This window comes from Gopherus flavomarginatus, chromosome 1 (assembly GCF_025201925.1).
Source record: "Gopherus flavomarginatus isolate rGopFla2 chromosome 1, rGopFla2.mat.asm, whole genome shotgun sequence".
Taxonomy (NCBI): domain Eukaryota; kingdom Metazoa; phylum Chordata; order Testudines; family Testudinidae; genus Gopherus; species Gopherus flavomarginatus.
In genome coordinates, this window is record NC_066617.1 from 79,428,916 (window position 1) to 79,447,603 (window position 18,688).

Below are 18,688 nucleotides of genomic sequence, written 5' to 3' on the forward strand. Positions count from 1 at the left end.
AGTTTCTCTCCCCGTAAAGACGCACCACCAACTCCAGGGAGCAGTAAAGGGCTTTGGCCGATGGTATAGCTGACCCCCTCCGAGGGCCCAGCACCAGGAGAACTGAAAGCATCTCCTCTGCATCCAATACCACGTTTGGCAAAGGAATCAACTGTGGCTCCCCATGAGGGCAAGCCCACCGGCAAGGCCTCACACAAGATAGGTGAGCACCAATGGTCTCTGGAGCCAAGCCAGAGCCCTAGGTCACCATGTTCTTGGTCTCCATGCCGACCAAAGTCTCTGGCCCGTTGTTACAAGCTGTCAGCACCGTGCTCCCGATCCTGAAGCTCTCTTAAGCATCATTGATCTCCCAGAACCAGTCTTCATCCCACTGTCAGTCGCTGTTGCCAAGAATCTACAGCCCCACCCCAATAGCCAGAGGGAGATGACTTCTTGAGCTCGGAGGCACAGTTCAGCCCCTTGCCCAGACAACGTGATTGCGTTCCAAAGGGCACGTCAGCAGCATAGCACCGGCTTGGCAGCAGAGCCAGTGGCTGACCCAATGCCATATTTAAATGCATGGGGCATTCCTAACATGTCAGTAACCCACTCCCGCGAGTCCTTGGTTGCTGCATGAGACAGACCGCAGGCGGTGCCCCCAGTAGTGTAGCACTGGCCTTGGTGCAGGATGTCCTAGCGACTGCCTTGGGTGAGGAGCTGGTACCCATCCCTGGCAGGTGAGGACACTTCCGGACCTCCCTCAGTCATCTAATCATCCTACACCTCCCTGGACGAGGCAGTGGAAGGGCCTTCTAGGGCTAGCCCACCGGACGATTTCCATGAGCATCAGGCAGTGCTCTGCAAGGTGGCAGCTAACTTGGGTCATGCTCCTGGTACACAAAGAAGTCTTGAATATTGCCAAAACCATCTGGCAAACCCCGTCCTCCAATCCCGCACACACACCTAAAAAAGGGCAGAAAAGAAATACTTAATTCCCATGAAAGGGCTCGAGTACTTATCCACTCATCCACCACTGGGATTATTGGTTGTGTAGGCAGCCAATGAATGGGACAGACGGGCTCACCACTGCTACCCCTAAGAACAAAGAGGTGAAGCAACTGGATTTGTTCAGCTGAAAGATTTATGTTATATCCAGCCTCTAGTTTTGGGTGGTGAACCATCAGGCCCTTTTGGGCTGCTACAATTTTTACTTTTGGGACTCTCGCCTCAAGTTGAAGGACTCTGTATCCCAGAAGGTGGCCCAGGAGTCCACGACCATGGTGGATGAAGGAACCACAGTGGCCCGGTCCTCCCTCCAGATGGCTTGAGACTCGGCTGATTCAGCTGCCCAAGTGGTCGACTTGGTAGTGGTCATGAGGCACAGTTTCTGGCTCCAAACCGCCGGCCCAAGAGATACAGGCCTCCATCCAGGACATTCCATTTGATGGGGTTGGCCTGTTCTCCAATGAAATGGATGCGGGTCTGCACGGCCTAAAGGACACTAGGGCGACCCTCCACTCCCTGGGGATACACACACCTCAGTCATCCAGGCAGCCATTCCAGTCTCTTCTGCCACCTAGGCAGTGGCAGCCTTGACAGGGGCCTACGAGAGAAAAGGGACACTGGGTTCAACCGCCACCACCCTTCGTCGTCCTGATCTCCTGCGCAGCCTGACCCAGTGAAACATCAGGGAGGCCAGAAGCACTCATTTTGAGGGTGCGTTCAGAGCAACAAACTAGCCAACTGCCCAGTCTCACTCTCACTCTTTCCTCGACCGCTTTTTCCCTTACCGCTCAGCCTGGTCACAGGTTATCTTGGAGCATTGGGTCCTGAACATAGTGGCTCAGGGCTAGACCCTGCAATTTTTGACGCCCCCTTCCCACCCACCCCTTTCCCTGTCCCTCTTCAAGAACCCTTTTCCCGAGCAGCTCCTTGTTCAGGAAGTTGAGAACCTTCTCAGTCTGGGGGCCATGAAGGGGGTTCCTTGGGATATGCAAGGAAGAGGATTCTACTCCTGCTCCTTCCTAATCCCAAAGGCAAAAGTGATGCTCAGATCTATCCTGGACCTGCAGGGCCTCAACAAGTCTCTCATGAAGTCGAAGTTCTGCATGGTATCATTGGCCTCCATCAGCCCTTCTCTGGATCTGGGGGACTGGGACACCACTCTCAACTTAAAAGACGCTTACTTTCATGTCTCTATCTTCCTGGGACAAAGACGTTTCTTGCGCTTTATAGTGGCAGAGAACCACTTTCAGTTTACAGCGCTGCCCTTTGGCCTGTTCTCTACCCCCCAGGGCATTCACAAACTGCATGACGCCTGTAGGGGCTTATCTCGAGGGGGTCCAGATCTTCCCATATCTCAATGATTGGCTCATCAAGGGCAAGTCTCTGGAGCAGGTCCAGAGGAGCCTCAATCTGGTGCGGTCCACCTGCAGCAATCTGGGTCTCCTAATAAACATGGAAAAGTCCACGTTAACGCCGGTTCAATGCATAGAGTTCATTGGCGCAGTTCTCGACTCCATGAGACCCAGGGCCTTCCTGCCAGAAGCAAGCTTTCAAGCCATGTCGGACTTGGTCGGCCACATACAGAACCAACCGCTCATCATGACCCACATGTGCCTGCGACTATTGGGCCACATAGCCTTGTGCACCTACATAGTAAGCCATGCCCAGCTTTCTCTGAGGCCCCTGCAAGTGCGACTGACTTCGGTCTACATTCCCAGCAGGCACCCCTTGAACCCAGTGGTCACGGTGCTGAGCCATGTCCTCTCATCTCTAGACTGGTGGCAGGATACCAGGTTGGTGCTTCAGGGAGTCCCTTTCGCAACTCCCTTGCCCTTGCTCACCTTGGTCTCGGACACATCAGACCTGGGCTGGGGAGCCCATCTGAGCGAGCTCAACACCCAGGACCATTGGCTGCAACACGGCCTGGCCCTTCATATCAATGTCAGGGAGCTCAGAGTAGTTTTCCGGGCATGCCAGGCTTTCTTCCCCCACAAGGCAAGGTGGTGCAGGTCCCAACGGACAATACTGCTGCAATGTACTACATCAACAGGCAGGGTGGCTCCAGGTCTTCAGCTCTTTGTTGGGAAGCTCTCAGCCTCTGGGACTTTTGTATGCGACATGCCATTCATTTGGTGGCCTCCCACCTGCCCAGAGCCAAGAACATCCTGGTGGATCACATCAGCAGCATCTTCTCATCTCGCCTCATTGCTGTCCTCTGTCAAAGTACACCTGGTGGCCATCTCGGCTTTCCATCCCATTTCACAGCAGGTCGATCTTCGCCCATCCCATGACAGCATGGTTCCCGAAAGGTCTGAAGCACCTTTACCCACATGTCCAGGACCCAGTCCCTCCTTGGGACCTGAACCTTGTGCAGTCCAGGCTCACGTGGCCCACCCTTTGGGACCCTGGCTTCCTGTTCCCTTCTGCTTCTCTCCTGGAAGGTATCCTTTTTGGTCATTATAACCTTGGCCCACAGGGTTTCCTAGATCAGGGTCCCCTTATGTGGTCTTCTATTAGGACAAGGTACAGCTGCGTCTGCACCTGGCCTTTCTGCCCAAGATCGTTTCCCAGTTCCATACTGGTCAGGACATATATCTTCCGGTCTTCTGCCCAAAGCCTCATACTACAGATGAGAAACACAGGCTGCATACCATGGACGTCAGTCAGGCACTTGCCTTCTACATAGAGAGTGGATTCTGCTTGTGAGTTAGTTACAATGGAATAGACATGAGCAAGCGCTCGAAGAAGAAAAACGGTTACCGACCTTTTTGTAACTTGTTCTTCGAGATGTGTTGCTCATGTCCATTGCATTACCCACCCTCCTGCTCCACTGTCGGAGTTGTCAGCAAGAAGGAACTGAGAGGGTGCCACAGCCAGCCCTACTGGTACTGCTAAGGCAAAAGTCCCTGATGGCCATACACGTGGACACACCCTCACCTACAATGGAATGGACATGAGCAACGCATCTCAAAGAACAACTGTTACAAAAAGGTGGGAAACTGTTTTTTCCATGAACGTAAAGAATCTGGTCCAAGAGTTCTTATGTTTCCAGTTTCTACACTGTGTCCTAGACTGAAGAAGAAGAGTAAGTTGGGAATTTAGACTCAATAAATACATTGGGAAGCAAAAATGCAGAATTTGGGGTGGAAGGAATTGGTGAAAACTGAGACATTGGAAGGAAATGGACAGGAGCTCTGGAGCTTGAATATCAAAAGAAAAAATGGGCATGAGGTGTGGGTTTTGTAATGTGTATATATAACATCAAAATATTTTTAAAAATGCCACCTTTCAGGAATAACAATGCACACAACATATGTTAAACAATATTACATAGAAGTAGCATTGCACATTGGTCAATATTTGTTGCATTGTACATTTATAAAGTTACAGGAGTCAATCAGTTTCACCAAATGATGTTTCTTAAGCAATGGAAGGGGAAAGGTGATATAAGCATATAGAACACACTAGATGAGGTCACTGTGTTGGTCCATGTGAACTAGATAGTACCAAGAGGAATCAACAACACTAATTCTATTTATAGCAAGACCAGTATAAAACCAAGTGGCAAAAATGGAGAAAGATAAATCCAATTTGGAATCAGATTTTTATTTTATTATTTTCAATGGCAATCTTGGTAAGATAGCCAAGTTTAAAGTGTCAGTGTCACTTAAAATGCTTCCAGACTATACAATCTCTGGGTTTAGTAATATTATAGTTATGTCAGTGCTAAATTAGAATGAGCTTTCTTTCTCTTCAAGTTGTACTCATGCCGAAACACTTTAAGAGACTGATATTTCACAACACTTCAGTAACAAATTGCCTCAGCCAAGGTAAAGGTTAAAAATGATATAAATGACAGTTGTTTTCCTTTGGAGAGTATAATTTCTGAAACAAAATGCAATCCTGAGTAGAGTTGGCAGTTCGGTCTGTACATTAAAAGGTTATTTCTGCCTTCTGTTTGTCACATACTATATACAAACTGATGGACTCAGTCACTAGAAAATAAATCACAGTTCACCTCCATCCATTTTTAGTTATGTATGTATTGGAGTAGCTTAACGCCTTAAAAATAGGATGAGAAGAAAAAGGCCATCAGCAATTTGAATGAAACAAGTATCCTCTATGTTTATAGTACGTTGCATAGTGTAATAACTGATTTGTGTTGACTATCTGTCAGAGATATGAAGAAAAAGAATAGTGTTCCAAACCAGAATTTATAAATTATCTGCATGTTATTGAAAACAGTAAAACCAAAAATCGGATTTGTACTCTTTAAAATAAACCATTGGTGATTTGGATAGTCATTGTCTTGCCACCCAGTATGAATTGTGTTTGCTATAGTGAGTAATATTTAGTGTTAAACAAATTAGAATGAGTCTGTAAGAAAAGTTTTGTAAAAAAAAATTGACTTCATTAGGGACTATTTGCGTAGTAATAAACCATTCTGTTTCAGAAGTTGCAAAGGAAAACTTGTGAATATGTTTCTATGCATAACACTTGAGAATCACTGGGAACTAAAAAGAAAGAAAACATTTTAATAAATGCAAATGAATCTTCAAACACACTGGGTCAGGTAGGGTGACCAGATGTCCCAATTTTATAGAGACAGTCCTGATATTTGGGGCTTTTTCTTATATAGAGTCCTTTTACCCTCCACTCCCATCCCGATATTTCACACTTGCTATCTGGTCACCCTAGGGTCAGGAAATAAACAAGAAACTATAATACACTGTGGAACTTTCTCGGCTAAAGGAATAAAATATAGAGGCCTTGATCCTTCACTGCTTTGCAGTTTTCGGAGTCATTTATGCGTGTGCAAAGTTAATTTAAAATGTTACCAGACTAGAAGGGTGGTATTTTACACTCACTCTGCACAGTATAAAATTCTATACAAGGTATAGCATAGAACACAGAAGCGTGAGGCCCACTGTTTTCCTATACATTGATCCAAACAATACACTGAACTGGGTAAAATTGACAACATTAGTACCCATCCTCTTTAAACGTTTTTCTGTGGCCTATTCCACATATATGAATGGAATCACAAATACAAGAAAAGGCTACTGAGGACTTCCCAAACTAAAAAAATCCTTTGCTCTTACATGCATTGCCAAATATTTTTTTTCCATAAGCACCAAAAGAAGCAGTAAATAGGGTATGTTTAGTGTTCCATACCCTGGCCACGTGAAATAAGTTGCACTATTTTCTATCCACACATATTTGTTCTGGTTAGTTGTACAACTCTTGTTTAGTCACGAAATGCTGACCAAACAAATCAGCATGAGGGACCTATGCAGTGGAATGGAGAGTTTTGACAAGGGTGAGTGTTAAGCTCTTTTCCCCCATTACAACATACTGAAAGAATTAAAACTTCTTATGAGGGTGGGGGTAGTTGACAAAAATCCAAAAATATATATTTTTTCTGGATAATACTTCTTGCTTAATCGAATCATCAGTGACATTTTATATAAGTCCAACATCCACTTGCATCTTCCTTTTTCCCTACTGGGAGCAGTTAAGTAAAGGAAAAGAATTCCATCAACTACAAATGAAGCTGACAGAGAATATAAAATGGACATTCCAAATGTAAGTGCTAAGGTAGGTGCAATGCTACAAAAACTGTAGGCAGAGTAGCTGGAGTTAAAATCTCTCTGCAAAACCTTACAGAATAGTAGTTGAAAACAGATTGTCAGCCTCTAGAAGACCATAAAACCAGAATTACAAAATCAAGATCAGATAACAGTAAACACACAACCTTCATGAGAAAATTAATGCATTATGAAAGAATCCAGATGCAATAATATTAATGTACGTAACTACTAGTTGGTTTCTCAGAAGAGATGGGAGGACATAATTCAATGTACTTTGAACAAATTCATTCTTACAAAACTCTTAAAGACTTTTTTCCATGTTCAGTTAATAATAGTTTTCCCCCTTGTGGGTGGTTACTAGCTAGCCCGTAGAAATAAACAGAATGGAGAATTAGCTAATTCCAATAATTGCTTTTAAAAAGTACTCCATAAACACACCAATGTTACCTCCATTTTATCTGCATTTAGAAGTAGGACTTATGCTTTTTGGCAATAAGAAAGGGTTGTTTTCATCACAGTACATCAGAATGCTTTACCTGCCCTGACGTGCATTTTTGCATAATCAATGCCTTGATTTGTGTTGTTGGACCATTGATCTGGATGTTCGCTAATTTACATCTGATATGTGTCTTTTGCGCATTGCATAGTCTGTAACACATGGAGAATAGTGACATGCATCTTGGAACCGGTCGAACATCCCTTAATTTTATTTGCTTAGGTCATGATTTACCAAATTGTTCTATTCAGTATTAGGTACATATGTAGGGACCATTAAAATCAGTGGGACTTAAAGCATGTGCTCAGGTACCTTACAGAACTGGGGGCCTTGTGCTCATGTTGTGGGATGGCATGCTTCAGTTCTGTTATACCTCAAGGAGCCCTTCCTCTGTATATTGAGTGGTATTAGAAATACACAGTGGCCTATGAAGAGCCGATAAACCTCAATAGAATAGAATTGAGCTGAATGTGAAACGTTAGCTCTTTTGACAGCAGCTCCTTTTGGTATGCTCTTTCTGGCTATTCCCTCTGCTACGAATGTGCTGTGGGATCTTTGTAAATTGTTAGCCTACACGTCAGGATATATCTGCTTCATTAACAGTGAATGGGGTTACACTCCACTTCAGCTTTTATTCAGTGCTTCATCCCATTACCTAGAATTACTCACTTTATGTGAAGTTGTATAGAGAGAAGAGTTCTGCCTGATCGACATCCCTTTAATGAATTGTAAGATGTCTTGTTTGTTGCTTCCTATACAATAGACTGGCTCTTTTACAATTATATTCTGTACAATGATTTGCTATACAATCTTTCATAATGTATCCATAAAGTATTCCTGAATGTTTTCAGGATTTATATATCAATATTTATTGAACTTCCAATTCAGGATTCTGTTGGAGTGGTTTCTGAGATCCAAACTTGCTTTTTCTTAGAGACCAGACCTACTCATTCAAACTATAATTATCCTTGTTTTTAAAGGACATTTCACTGCAAAATAATTTAAAACGGGTAGGCAACCTATGGCATGGGTGCCGAAGGCGGCACACAAGCTGATTTTCAGTGGCACTCACACTGCCCGGGTCCTGGCCATCAGTCTGGGGGGATCTGCATTTTAATTTAATTTTAAATGAACCTTCTTAAACATTTTAAAAACCTTATTTACTTTACATACAACAATAGTTTAGTTATATATTATAGACTTATAGAAAGAGACCTTCTAAAAAGGTTAAAATGTATTACTGGCATGCGAAACCTTAAATTAGAGTGAATAAATGAAGACTCAGCACACCACTTCTGAAGGTTGTCGACCCCTCATTTAAAAGAAACCCCATATAACTTTTAAAATAACTGTAAACATGACTTTTAAATCTGAATCAACTCAGTCTCCCTTCTACTTCCTGCAGTTTTGAGGGTAAAAATAATGCTGGTTAGAGATCTCACCTGTGAGCAATCAGGTAATTAGACATTGTGTAATGTTACTAGTGCCTACAAATAATGGCAGGCACAAAAAGGGTGTCCAGGTTTTGAAAATAATCATATAAATAGATGCTTAATACAGGCTTATCTATCTGCTGAATTGTTTTAAACACCCACAGTAAGCTTGAGAGTGTACAGGACGGGAGAAGATACTTAAAACCTGCCCCAAGGAGCTTACATTTTAAATACACTTGCAAAATAAATCTTATTGGGAGATCTAGAAGAAAGTTCAGTATTAGAGCATTATTTTTCCTCACTGCTCATTTCAGTATCAAGAGTGAATGACAGCACTTTTACTAATTATTTTGTTCACAGAAAATAAAAATGTTTTAGATTAATTTATCAGTGGTGCAGTACATAAATGTTAGCCTAGCTCAGGTTGTATCATTTTTAACTTGTATGGGTGATGTGTGTCCCAGAGTGGGATAATGAGAAGACACTCACAGAGTAGACAAGAAAATGAAAATTCCGTGATTAAAACCCACTATTTCTTTTCAGAGCTTGCCAATTTTTGTTTGAAATATTTATAAACATTCATATAGAGAGTCTCATTATTGCATACCAAACAATAAAACTGTAACAGTTATTGTTTTCTTTGCAAAAATGTATTTGACAGAATCTTAACAACTACCACTTTAGCATAAATAATCTGCCAATTTTTTCTCTGATGCAGCCAATAGTTAAAGCAGTGATTACACTGACCTGAATGATTTTATATACAATATTATCTTGAAACTGTTTTTGTGAATACTTTCTGGGATCCTAAAGACATAGTCTCAAACATGAACCTTCATTTTGTCATGGTAAATTCAGTTAGTCCAGTAATCAAACAAACCTTTCCACAAGGTACAGAACTTCAGGATAATTCCCAATTTTACCCACATAAATAGCATGCAGATCCATTGTATTCTGGAGCCTAACTTAGTATGTATCTAAGAAACCCACCACTGTGTTTATAGATTTTCATGTTATGGTAGTCATTCTTCATATTTTTATGACATAATCCATCAGACAGTTTCAAAGCACGTTATGCACATTAATGAATTAAGTCTCAGAGCACTTTTGTGTGATAGTAATATTATTAACCTATTTCTGTGTTATAGAATCATATATTCCAAGGCCTGAAGGGACTATTGTGATAATCTAGTCTGACCAACTGTATAATATCAGTCATAGAACTTCCCCAAAATAATTCTTAGAGCAGATCTTTCAGAAAAACATCCACCCGTTTTTAAAATTGTCAGTGATGAAGAATCTACCACAGCTCATGGTAAATTTTTCCAATAGTTAATTACTCTCACTGTTAAAAAATATACTCCTTATTTCCAATCTGAATTTTAATTTACAGCTATTGGATTGTGTTCTACCATTCTCTGCTAGACTGAAGAGCCCATTATTAAATATTTGTTCCCCATAAAAATACTTACAGACTGTAATCTATCACCCCTTAACTTTCTCTTTTGTTATGCTAAATAGATTGAGCTCTTTGAATCTACAATATGACAGGTTTTCTAATCCTCATATCATTCTGATGACTCTCCTCTGAACCGTTTCCAGTTTATCCACATTCTTCTTGAATTGTGGATGCCAGACCTAGACACTCTTTCAGCAGTGGTTGCACATACCAAATACAGACATAAAATAACCTCTCTACTCCTCCTCGAGATTCCCCTGTTTATGCAGCCAAAGATTGCATTAGCCCTTTCAGCCACAACATCACACTGGAAGCTCATGTTCAGCTGATTATCCACCACATTCCTCAAATCTTGTTAAGTTTGCCGCTCAGTCTGTTTTGTGACATAGCGGGGAGTGGAGCCTTGATCTCCTGATTCAGAGTCAGGTACTTTAATCGCTAGACCATGTTTCTGTAAAGCTAATTAGGATATTGGAGATAGTGACTAATTTTAAAGTTAATACATTCATAAAATCACATCTGAATTTTTCCTTTATATAAAACCACACATGTACAGTCCCCTTCACTTAAAGTAAAAAAAAAAGCAGAATTTGGGTGAGGAACGATAGGATACATTCTGTGCTCAGTAGTGACAAAAATATAGGGAAATATATGTCACAACAGATTATACCTTTGCTGTTATTCTGAGATTAGGAGCACTATGACCGGGACTGCAAACAAAGATTATGACTAGAGATCAGATAAATTATCTTAAACATAGCCCTACTATTCTCTCCCCTTTTATTGTACATAAGACTCCATTGGGTATATCAACACTCCAGTTATGAGGTGTGATTCCCAACCCAAGTAAACAGACTAGTGCCTGCGCTGCTTGAGCTAGCATGCTAAAAATAACTGTGAACATTGCAGCATCACTGGGGGCTCAGGCTAGCCTTGAGTCCAAGCCCACCTGACATCTTAGCCCAGGGATTGGCAACTTCTGGCACGCAGCTTGCCAGGGTAAGCACTCTGGCAGACCGGGCCAGTTTGTTTACCTGCCGAATTGGCAGGTTTGGCCAACTGCAGCTCCCACTGGCCGCGGTTTGCCATCCCAAGCCAATGGGGGTAGCGGGAAGTGGCGCGGGCAAGGGATATGCTGGCCGCAGCTTCTTGCCACCCCCATTGGCCTGGGACGGCGAAGTGCAGACAGTTGGAGCCGCAATCGGCCAAACCTGCTGGGGTGCTTACCCTGGGGAGCTGTGTGGCAGAGGTTGCAGACCCCGTCTTAGCCTCAGCTGCCACCAGTGCCACAATGTCTACACTGCTATTTTTAGCATGCTAGCTCCAGCAGGGCTGGCACAAGTCTGTCTCCCCATGCTGTGAATCATACTTCCCAGATGCAATGTAGACATACCCTGGTAAGCCAAAGGCTTCCGTTGGTCTTTTTTCTCCAAACATCATCTTAATATTTTAGGGAGCTCCTCTTTTTAATCCCCTGGTTGCCCTTCACTAGCTGCATTCTCTAATTCTTAGAGCTTCCACTGTTAGTCCGTTGGTCTGGGATCTTTTTATCCTTTATCAATTTTGGTCTCCTTTTTCTGTCTGCTAGGTCTTTGAAAAGAGTTCTGCATGAAAGTTTGTAACCCATTCTTTGAATGCATGTAACTTTTTATAATAAATCTGAAGACTTTTGTATTTCCACTGCCCTCTTTTTAACCTCTTCTGCTTAATTAATCTTAAAATATTTCAGAGCCATCTTTCTAAGTTGAAATGCCAAGATCCTATCCAACTTGTTTTCATTTTTAAGTATTAAAATCACATTCAGAATGATTTAAACAGTCAGTTGACATCAAAGTGTTTTTTAAAGAAAACGTAGCAGAATTTTTCATGCACACGGGTAGTATTTATAATGTTGCCAGTTTAGGTGTCCCCGTGTTGCATTAGGATTAAGCATTAATTTAGGAGCATTGTTGTCTCTTGAAACATTAATAAGACTGAACCAAACTCAGTCACAGTCTGTGATGTAAATGCTCTGGTGTTTCGAAGAAGCAGCAAAAGCATTTGCAGCTGGTTCTTTCTGGAAAACAAGCATAATGGCTAACAACAAAACAGGCCGTCAGGACTTTAGTAAACAAGCACACATTCTGTAATGACTTGCCAAAATATTGTTTAAAAATTGTTTACTGTAGAAGAAAAGCCCAACAGTAAGTGATACATATGTCCTGCTACATTGATGGGCTGCCCAACTCAGCATCTTGGGATGATTGTCAATGTGTGGGTTGCCAAAATGAATTACAAACACTTTTGTCATCTCTGAAGAAAGAAAGAAAGAAAGAAAGAAAGAAAGAAAGAAAGAAAGAAAGAAAGAAAGAAAGAAAGAAAAACTTTGCAGAGAATTTACTTATTCACTTGGGTAGGTCTTAGAAGAATAGTTTTTGAAAATGTGAAGATTTCAAAAATAGAGCCTAAAGCAAAAACATCTGTTGTTGAGAAAATACCTTTTTTCGTAACACTAGTATGCTTTCTGTTATTGGATAGGAATAACAGTTACACAGCTCTGCTCTTATTCTCCAACTACTGTTTGTCTTTCTCAATAGATGATTTACTTTAAGAGAAGAACAATTTAATAAAGTAACACGCTATTTTTCTCTCATCTGCAGATTGCTCTCTGGGATTGTGGGGATTTCCCATGTGCCGGTATTTAAAGGAAGAGGGCTGGTGCTGTGGTCGCAATGCCAGAATGTCAGCGTGCTTAGTATGGTTCTTTTTTCTTTTTCTTCTTTTTTTCCCTACTGGAAGTTTTATCCAGATGTTATAGAATTCATTGTTTTTGGCTTGTAATCCTAGAGCTATGACTTAAATACCAGACTGTACAGAATAACATCATTAATGTTGTATGCATGATAAATTATAGGTAAAAAAAATTGTATTAACCTTCCAACTTTGTACATTTTATATTTGCTGAGGGCAGGAAACAATGAAGGTAGACAAAAAATATTTTTAAAATGACCAAAAAGGCCACAATTTTGAATTGAATTTAAACAAAATAATCTTTCAGGGCAATAGGTCATGGCAGTGATTTAAAAGGGATAGTATTACTTCTACCATCACTAACTCCCAAAAAGGTTCATTGTTCATAACACTCAATGTCCTAACTGTACAAGACCATAAACAGGCCTTTCTAACCCCAAAACTAGAGTAGGCCTACACACTTATACAAGCCTTTACACCAGGAAATCATCTCACATTGCACCAAGAGACAGAGTGCTCCTATGTGCTCATTTTACATCAGCACAGGATGATGGATTGATGCTTAATCTGAGGATAAGGGCATGACCCTAAATCTTCAACTACTGCAGCATTAGGAAAACTCTTATCTCTAGTCTCTGTTTATTTTTAATCCCTTTTCCCAGAATGCACCACAACAGATGCTGTTAGCCTCAATTTCAGCTGCTCACTCACACAGATACCTGCCAAAAATCAACTCAGGCCCATATGTCAAGGTTAAAGAGATCAGAGCTAACATTAGAGATCTTAAGACTGAAACATGTCAGGACAATTATACAGGATGCTTTCACCCTTAAATGTGACATCCTCAACAAACTGCATGAAACATTTCAAGTGCTTAAAGATATGGACCAAAACGTAAATTCTAGAACCTCCGTATGTTACCCTAAAACCCTTCAGTAAGCCCACCCAAAATGTTTTTGCCATCTTCTGTTGTCCCAGTAATATATCCATTATACCCTAGATCAATTATCATATTGGCCCATTCCTTTCCATACAGAATTTCCATTTCCCACTCTTTCTTAGGGATTCTCCCATTGGTGTAGGTAATCAGCCTCCCTGAGAAGCAGTAGCTAGGCTGATGTAGAATTGTCTACACAGGGACTTAGGTTGTCTTTACTCCGCTCAGGGGATGTGGATTTTTCAAACCCCTGACTGATGTAGTTAAACATACCTAAATTTTCTTGTGTAGATTAGGCCTTATTAGTGAGAGATGAAGTAAGCTCAGGCTGCCTTTTGACAAGGATAGAATAATCTATTTCAGAGGCAAACAAGCAGCTGGAGATGCCTGGGGCCACACAGAGCAATTTTTTTTTTGCACCCAGTGCACTTAACTTACCAGAAAAAAGATCGGCATGTTTCTTTTTCCAAACTTTCTCCTTTAAATTATTGGAAAGGTGGATACCAGGAAGTTCTCCTCTGCCCATAGTTGCTATTACTGTGCCAGAGATTTTCTCAAGAACATGCGTGGTGAGGGCTTATCATTTCATCCCATAGGCCAAGGGAATAAGCAGGCAGAGCAGTGCAGTTAGAGCACTATTCCCTCTGTAGGGAGTGACCCAGCTAGGGTTCCCTGGGAGCTTGTAGTGCATTATTAACTATCCCATTGTTGTTACTTGCATAGCAGTTCCCATTTGTTGAACTACAGGAGACCAAAGACGCCACAGGGACTGGTTTAGAGTCCTGCCTGAGAACTCATATCCACATCCAGAGCACTCATTGGTCTGTGCTAGCATGCTAAACAGCTGGTTTTAACTGAGCTGTGCCTCAGCATCACTTGATCCTGTTGTGGCCTCCATTGGCATATTTGCATGAAAAGCGGCCTCTCTCTGGCTGATGTTGGTCATTGGTATTCACTAGCATGCTGTGAGTAATAGTGAATTACAGGAGTAGCCAACAGTATCTTACCAGGGAAATCATGCAGCAGCAGGAAAATTTCCAGCTTGGACAGTAGTAACACTGCCCTCCTTTCTAGCTGGGTTACTCATTCACCTCTGATGGTGACACAGAGACTTGTGGGCTGTGGAGGGTCACTGCTCTGCAGCTAGAAGAGAGACATCTAGAGTAGGGCAAAGGTCAGCAGTGACCACAAGGCATACCTGCCATAGCCAATTATTCATTGGAAGTAAAGAAGGGAAATAGCTTTTGTGTAGTGTAAATCGCACCTGCTACTCTATAAAAGCTGGGGAAGGGAGAACTGCAGCTACTTGGAGTGCAGCTGAAGGGAAGTCCTGGGTGCAGGTTGGCAGATAGGTGAGCTCTGGGACAAGGGAGTGGAGTGGGTGATAGAGAGAGGAACTATGCTGGGGATTTGGGGTATACGGATGGTATGAGGAGTACTCTGTGAGGTATTTATTTATTATATTGTGGCAGTGCCACAGAAGGTGTTCACTGCATGTTTATCTTTGGTTGCACAGAGCATTTTACTCTTCGGTTGTAATTCCTATAAGTACTATATCTTTCCAACTGTAGAAAAATCTTCCATCCATTTCATATATTTTCTTAATTCTTTGTCACCTTAGATCGTAAAAATCAAATACTCTCACATCATCAGGATTTATGGGCTGAAAAATCTTTTTTAAAGGATCTACATGAAATTTTAAACTGCAGTCTCTCTAAAGTTTTTATTTTGTTTAAGTACTGGAAGTGGAAAATGAACATTTGTGTAGTCGCTAGAGACTTAAAAAGATATTTTAATGTTTTATGCATTAAATTAAAAGATTATTTAAACTTTACATTATAATATCTAAAGTGAGAGATTTTATGCTTATACTTGTATAGGAATATAGCCAAGAAAAAATAAATTTCTTTTTTACTTAGTGCTCTCAAAAATTGAAGAGGAGATATATAAATATAGACACTCATTCTGTTATCATTGCTTGTCCTATAAATAAACCCTAAATAACAGAAGTGAACTGATTAACAACCTCTAATGGTTTTAACACTCTTAAGTGTACAAGCTCATGTTATATCACATAATTAATCTTGTAAAATGTCATTTCCACCAGGCTTTATACAATGTGATTATAAAATGCCCCAATAAAGAATAAACATAGCAGTTTAATTTCTTCACTTTTAAAGGCTTTGGAACGAGTTGCGGTCAGCCAAGTGGTAAGTAATGTTGTTTATTTTAACCCTTCTAATGACAAAACTGTTTTCTCTTTCTGAATACTTTTCATACATGACCTTCTCCTGAACTTGTGACTTACTGGGTTCTAAAACACTACCATTAACAGAATATAAATCAAAGTCAGAGTGATATCATGTTTCAGCACCACAGAATTGCATTTTTATTGCCTTGTCTGCACATAGTGATGCTAAAGTATCTATTTTCTTCAGACAATTAAAAGTCAGCTAACATATATTTTATAGAAAGTACAGTTTTAATATAGTTGAAAATACCTTATTTTAATAGTAAACTATTTTATGCTTAATCATGCTGGTTAATATTCTTCACTAAATCCAAAAGTACTTCTTTAACAAATTAACGTATAAAATTACCTTTCCAAACTCTGGGTGCTTTCTTACACAGACTGATCCAACAGAGGCTCCGGGCCCAGTGCAGATCATCTTTAGAGAATGGACTGACTCCTTTATTCTGAAGAACCACAATGTTTTTGGGTCTAGCAACGTGGTTACTAGGAGTAAGGAGTTAGTTCAGGCTCTTCCCAACTCATTAAATTTTGGTAATTTCTGCAGAGATTTCCAACAATAATGCCACTTGTGGTGTTTTTGAGGCAAAAACATGTCCACAAGGAAATAATATGAAACTGCAAAAATATTGTTCATAAAATACTATGGGAACAGTGAGAAAAGTTATTTTTATTTTAATAAATGACTCAGAGCAGAACTTCAGGTACATCTAACTTTTAAAACAAGTTGAACAGTAGTAAACTAATTTCTGTTATTGAAACAAAAATGACAGTGGAAGATAGCCTCATGTATTTTAAGAATGTTTTATTATTTATATAGCAAGTCAATTATGAAAGCTCCTAAAAACATGTAAAAGGCCTTGAACACACATCTTTTAATTAGGTTAACAAACAGTTACTGACATACCTGGCTTTCTGGAATCACATTCCATGGTTAAAATTTGACTAGAGACATTTAACCGTGTTTTGCCCCACCAGAAGCCTGGTACTTGGTTGTGTTCCTAAATCTGGTACAGCACACTGCAGACAAAACTCCTAAACCTCTTATCCTCCCAGAACTCACCGTTGGGTCCATATTTGCTCAGGAAGCAGATACAAAGTCAGCACAGGAGCATGATTGGTGTGGATCAGACTGCTAGCCTGAGACCTCCAAAAGCCTGAGATCAAATTAACATAATATTTTACTTTAAATTGCATGCTCATAAGCTGTTTGAAAATTGAAATGTGAAGACCAGGATGAGTGTGAATGTTTAGCAGTTTTTTCACTGAAAAATATTTATTTGTAACTGCATTTTTATTTGGCTATAATTTATGGACAGATATTGGATAACGTAAAACCAGAAGCTATGTAATATTTTTCACTATAGTATAAGTAATCTACCATCATGTAACCACAAATACAAAAGGCAAATCCCAGATGTCTTCCTAATCTTGCAGGGTAGTGACCAGTAACTTTTTCACTTAGTACTACTGTTGTAGGAGATAGAAAGGTACTGTGATTGAGAATTTCTGTATGATTTATTGCAGCAGCTTGCTTCTGGCGGGAATATAGCACTTGTCTCTCATTTTTTAAATCCCTGTCTAAATTCTGTTCTCTGAGTACTTTAAATCATGATTGTGTAATTTATCATTTTTTTTTGTGTATGCACACTAACTGTACAAGTATTTAATAGACTAGATTTACAGGCCAACTTATCCCCATTGTAAGCCCGTTGACTGCAGTGGTTTTACACAGGAGATGCATTTGGCACTACATTTTTAACTGACAAGCATTAACTTTTCTTAAGTAAACACATCTTTCATACCTAAAGGCATGAAGTTTTAAATGCATTGCACTGTTTTTATAAGCACAGTACTTTCTGCATGGATATCAGTGTTTCAGGGAACCAAGATAAAGTAGCTATAAATAAGAAAATGTTATGACACAGGTAGTATGTTTTCCTTTTGCTTCTTATTTTATTCATTGGACCAGACTCTGCTCTGAAGTTTGATTGTGCAATTTTGGAATAACTCCATTAACTGCAATAGAGTTCCCTGGGTTTACAAAGGAAGATCAGAATTTGGCCTATCTTCCTTTCTTTTTCTATAATCCCTATCCCTCCACCCACTTCCTATCAAACTCTGCAGTTTCCTGTGTTTGTTTTTTCTCACAATTATGGTTATGATATTGTCTGACTCATTTTAACTTGCAAACAGGAAAATTAGTAAATTGTCCTCTCAACCAGGTTAATAAGACTAGTTTGAAAGAATACAAACCAGCAATTAGGTAAGGCAGCCAACACCATTCTAGTTACTCTGGTCTTGATTTTGATGCCAACTTTGTATTCCTGCTGTTCTTTGCTTTCTTTTTTCCAGCTGCCTACAGAATCATTGTTTTATCGAGCTGTTCTACAGGTTATTATAGAGGAATGTTACGGTGTCATCAAAAGGTATGAGATTCGGAGACTAAGGCCTAATTCTGCCTCCCTTACTCTGTAAGTTGTAACTATTAGCATAAGAGTTGCAGAATGAGGCCCTATATTCTGTCTGTATCTGTTTGTACTATGAATGCAGTCAATAAATGATACAAGGCTCTTTCATTTGCTCTGAATCCATATGCAGAGGATATCATCCATGCAGAGCTCTTGCCCTTCCAGCGTTGCAGAGGCATTAGCCCTGTCCTTGGCACTGGACATGTAGGCAACTGTGGCAAATTCACTAAAAAGCCTAGTGAGGGGTGAGTTTGGTGGCTCCCATTATGAGAGGGGCATACAGGACAGGGTGGATCAGATCCTGCAAGATTTATGGCCCCCCATGGGACTTCCAAG

General features: G+C 40.6%; 1 protein-coding gene across 4 annotated transcripts in view; it reads left to right on the top strand.

Annotated features, from left to right (window-relative positions):
* METTL25 (methyltransferase like 25) overlaps positions 1-18,688 on the top strand; it is a 134,211-nt gene that overhangs the window by 91,091 nt on the left and 24,432 nt on the right. For all 4 annotated transcript variants that reach the window (XM_050935471.1, XM_050935480.1, XM_050935484.1 and 1 more), the window contains 3 exons: positions 12,603-12,697; positions 15,811-15,840; positions 18,237-18,310. In XM_050935471.1, coding sequence (XP_050791428.1) covers positions 12,603-12,697; positions 15,811-15,840; positions 18,237-18,310 — 199 coding nt within the window. The remainder of the gene's footprint in view (positions 1-12,602; positions 12,698-15,810; positions 15,841-18,236; positions 18,311-18,688) is intronic.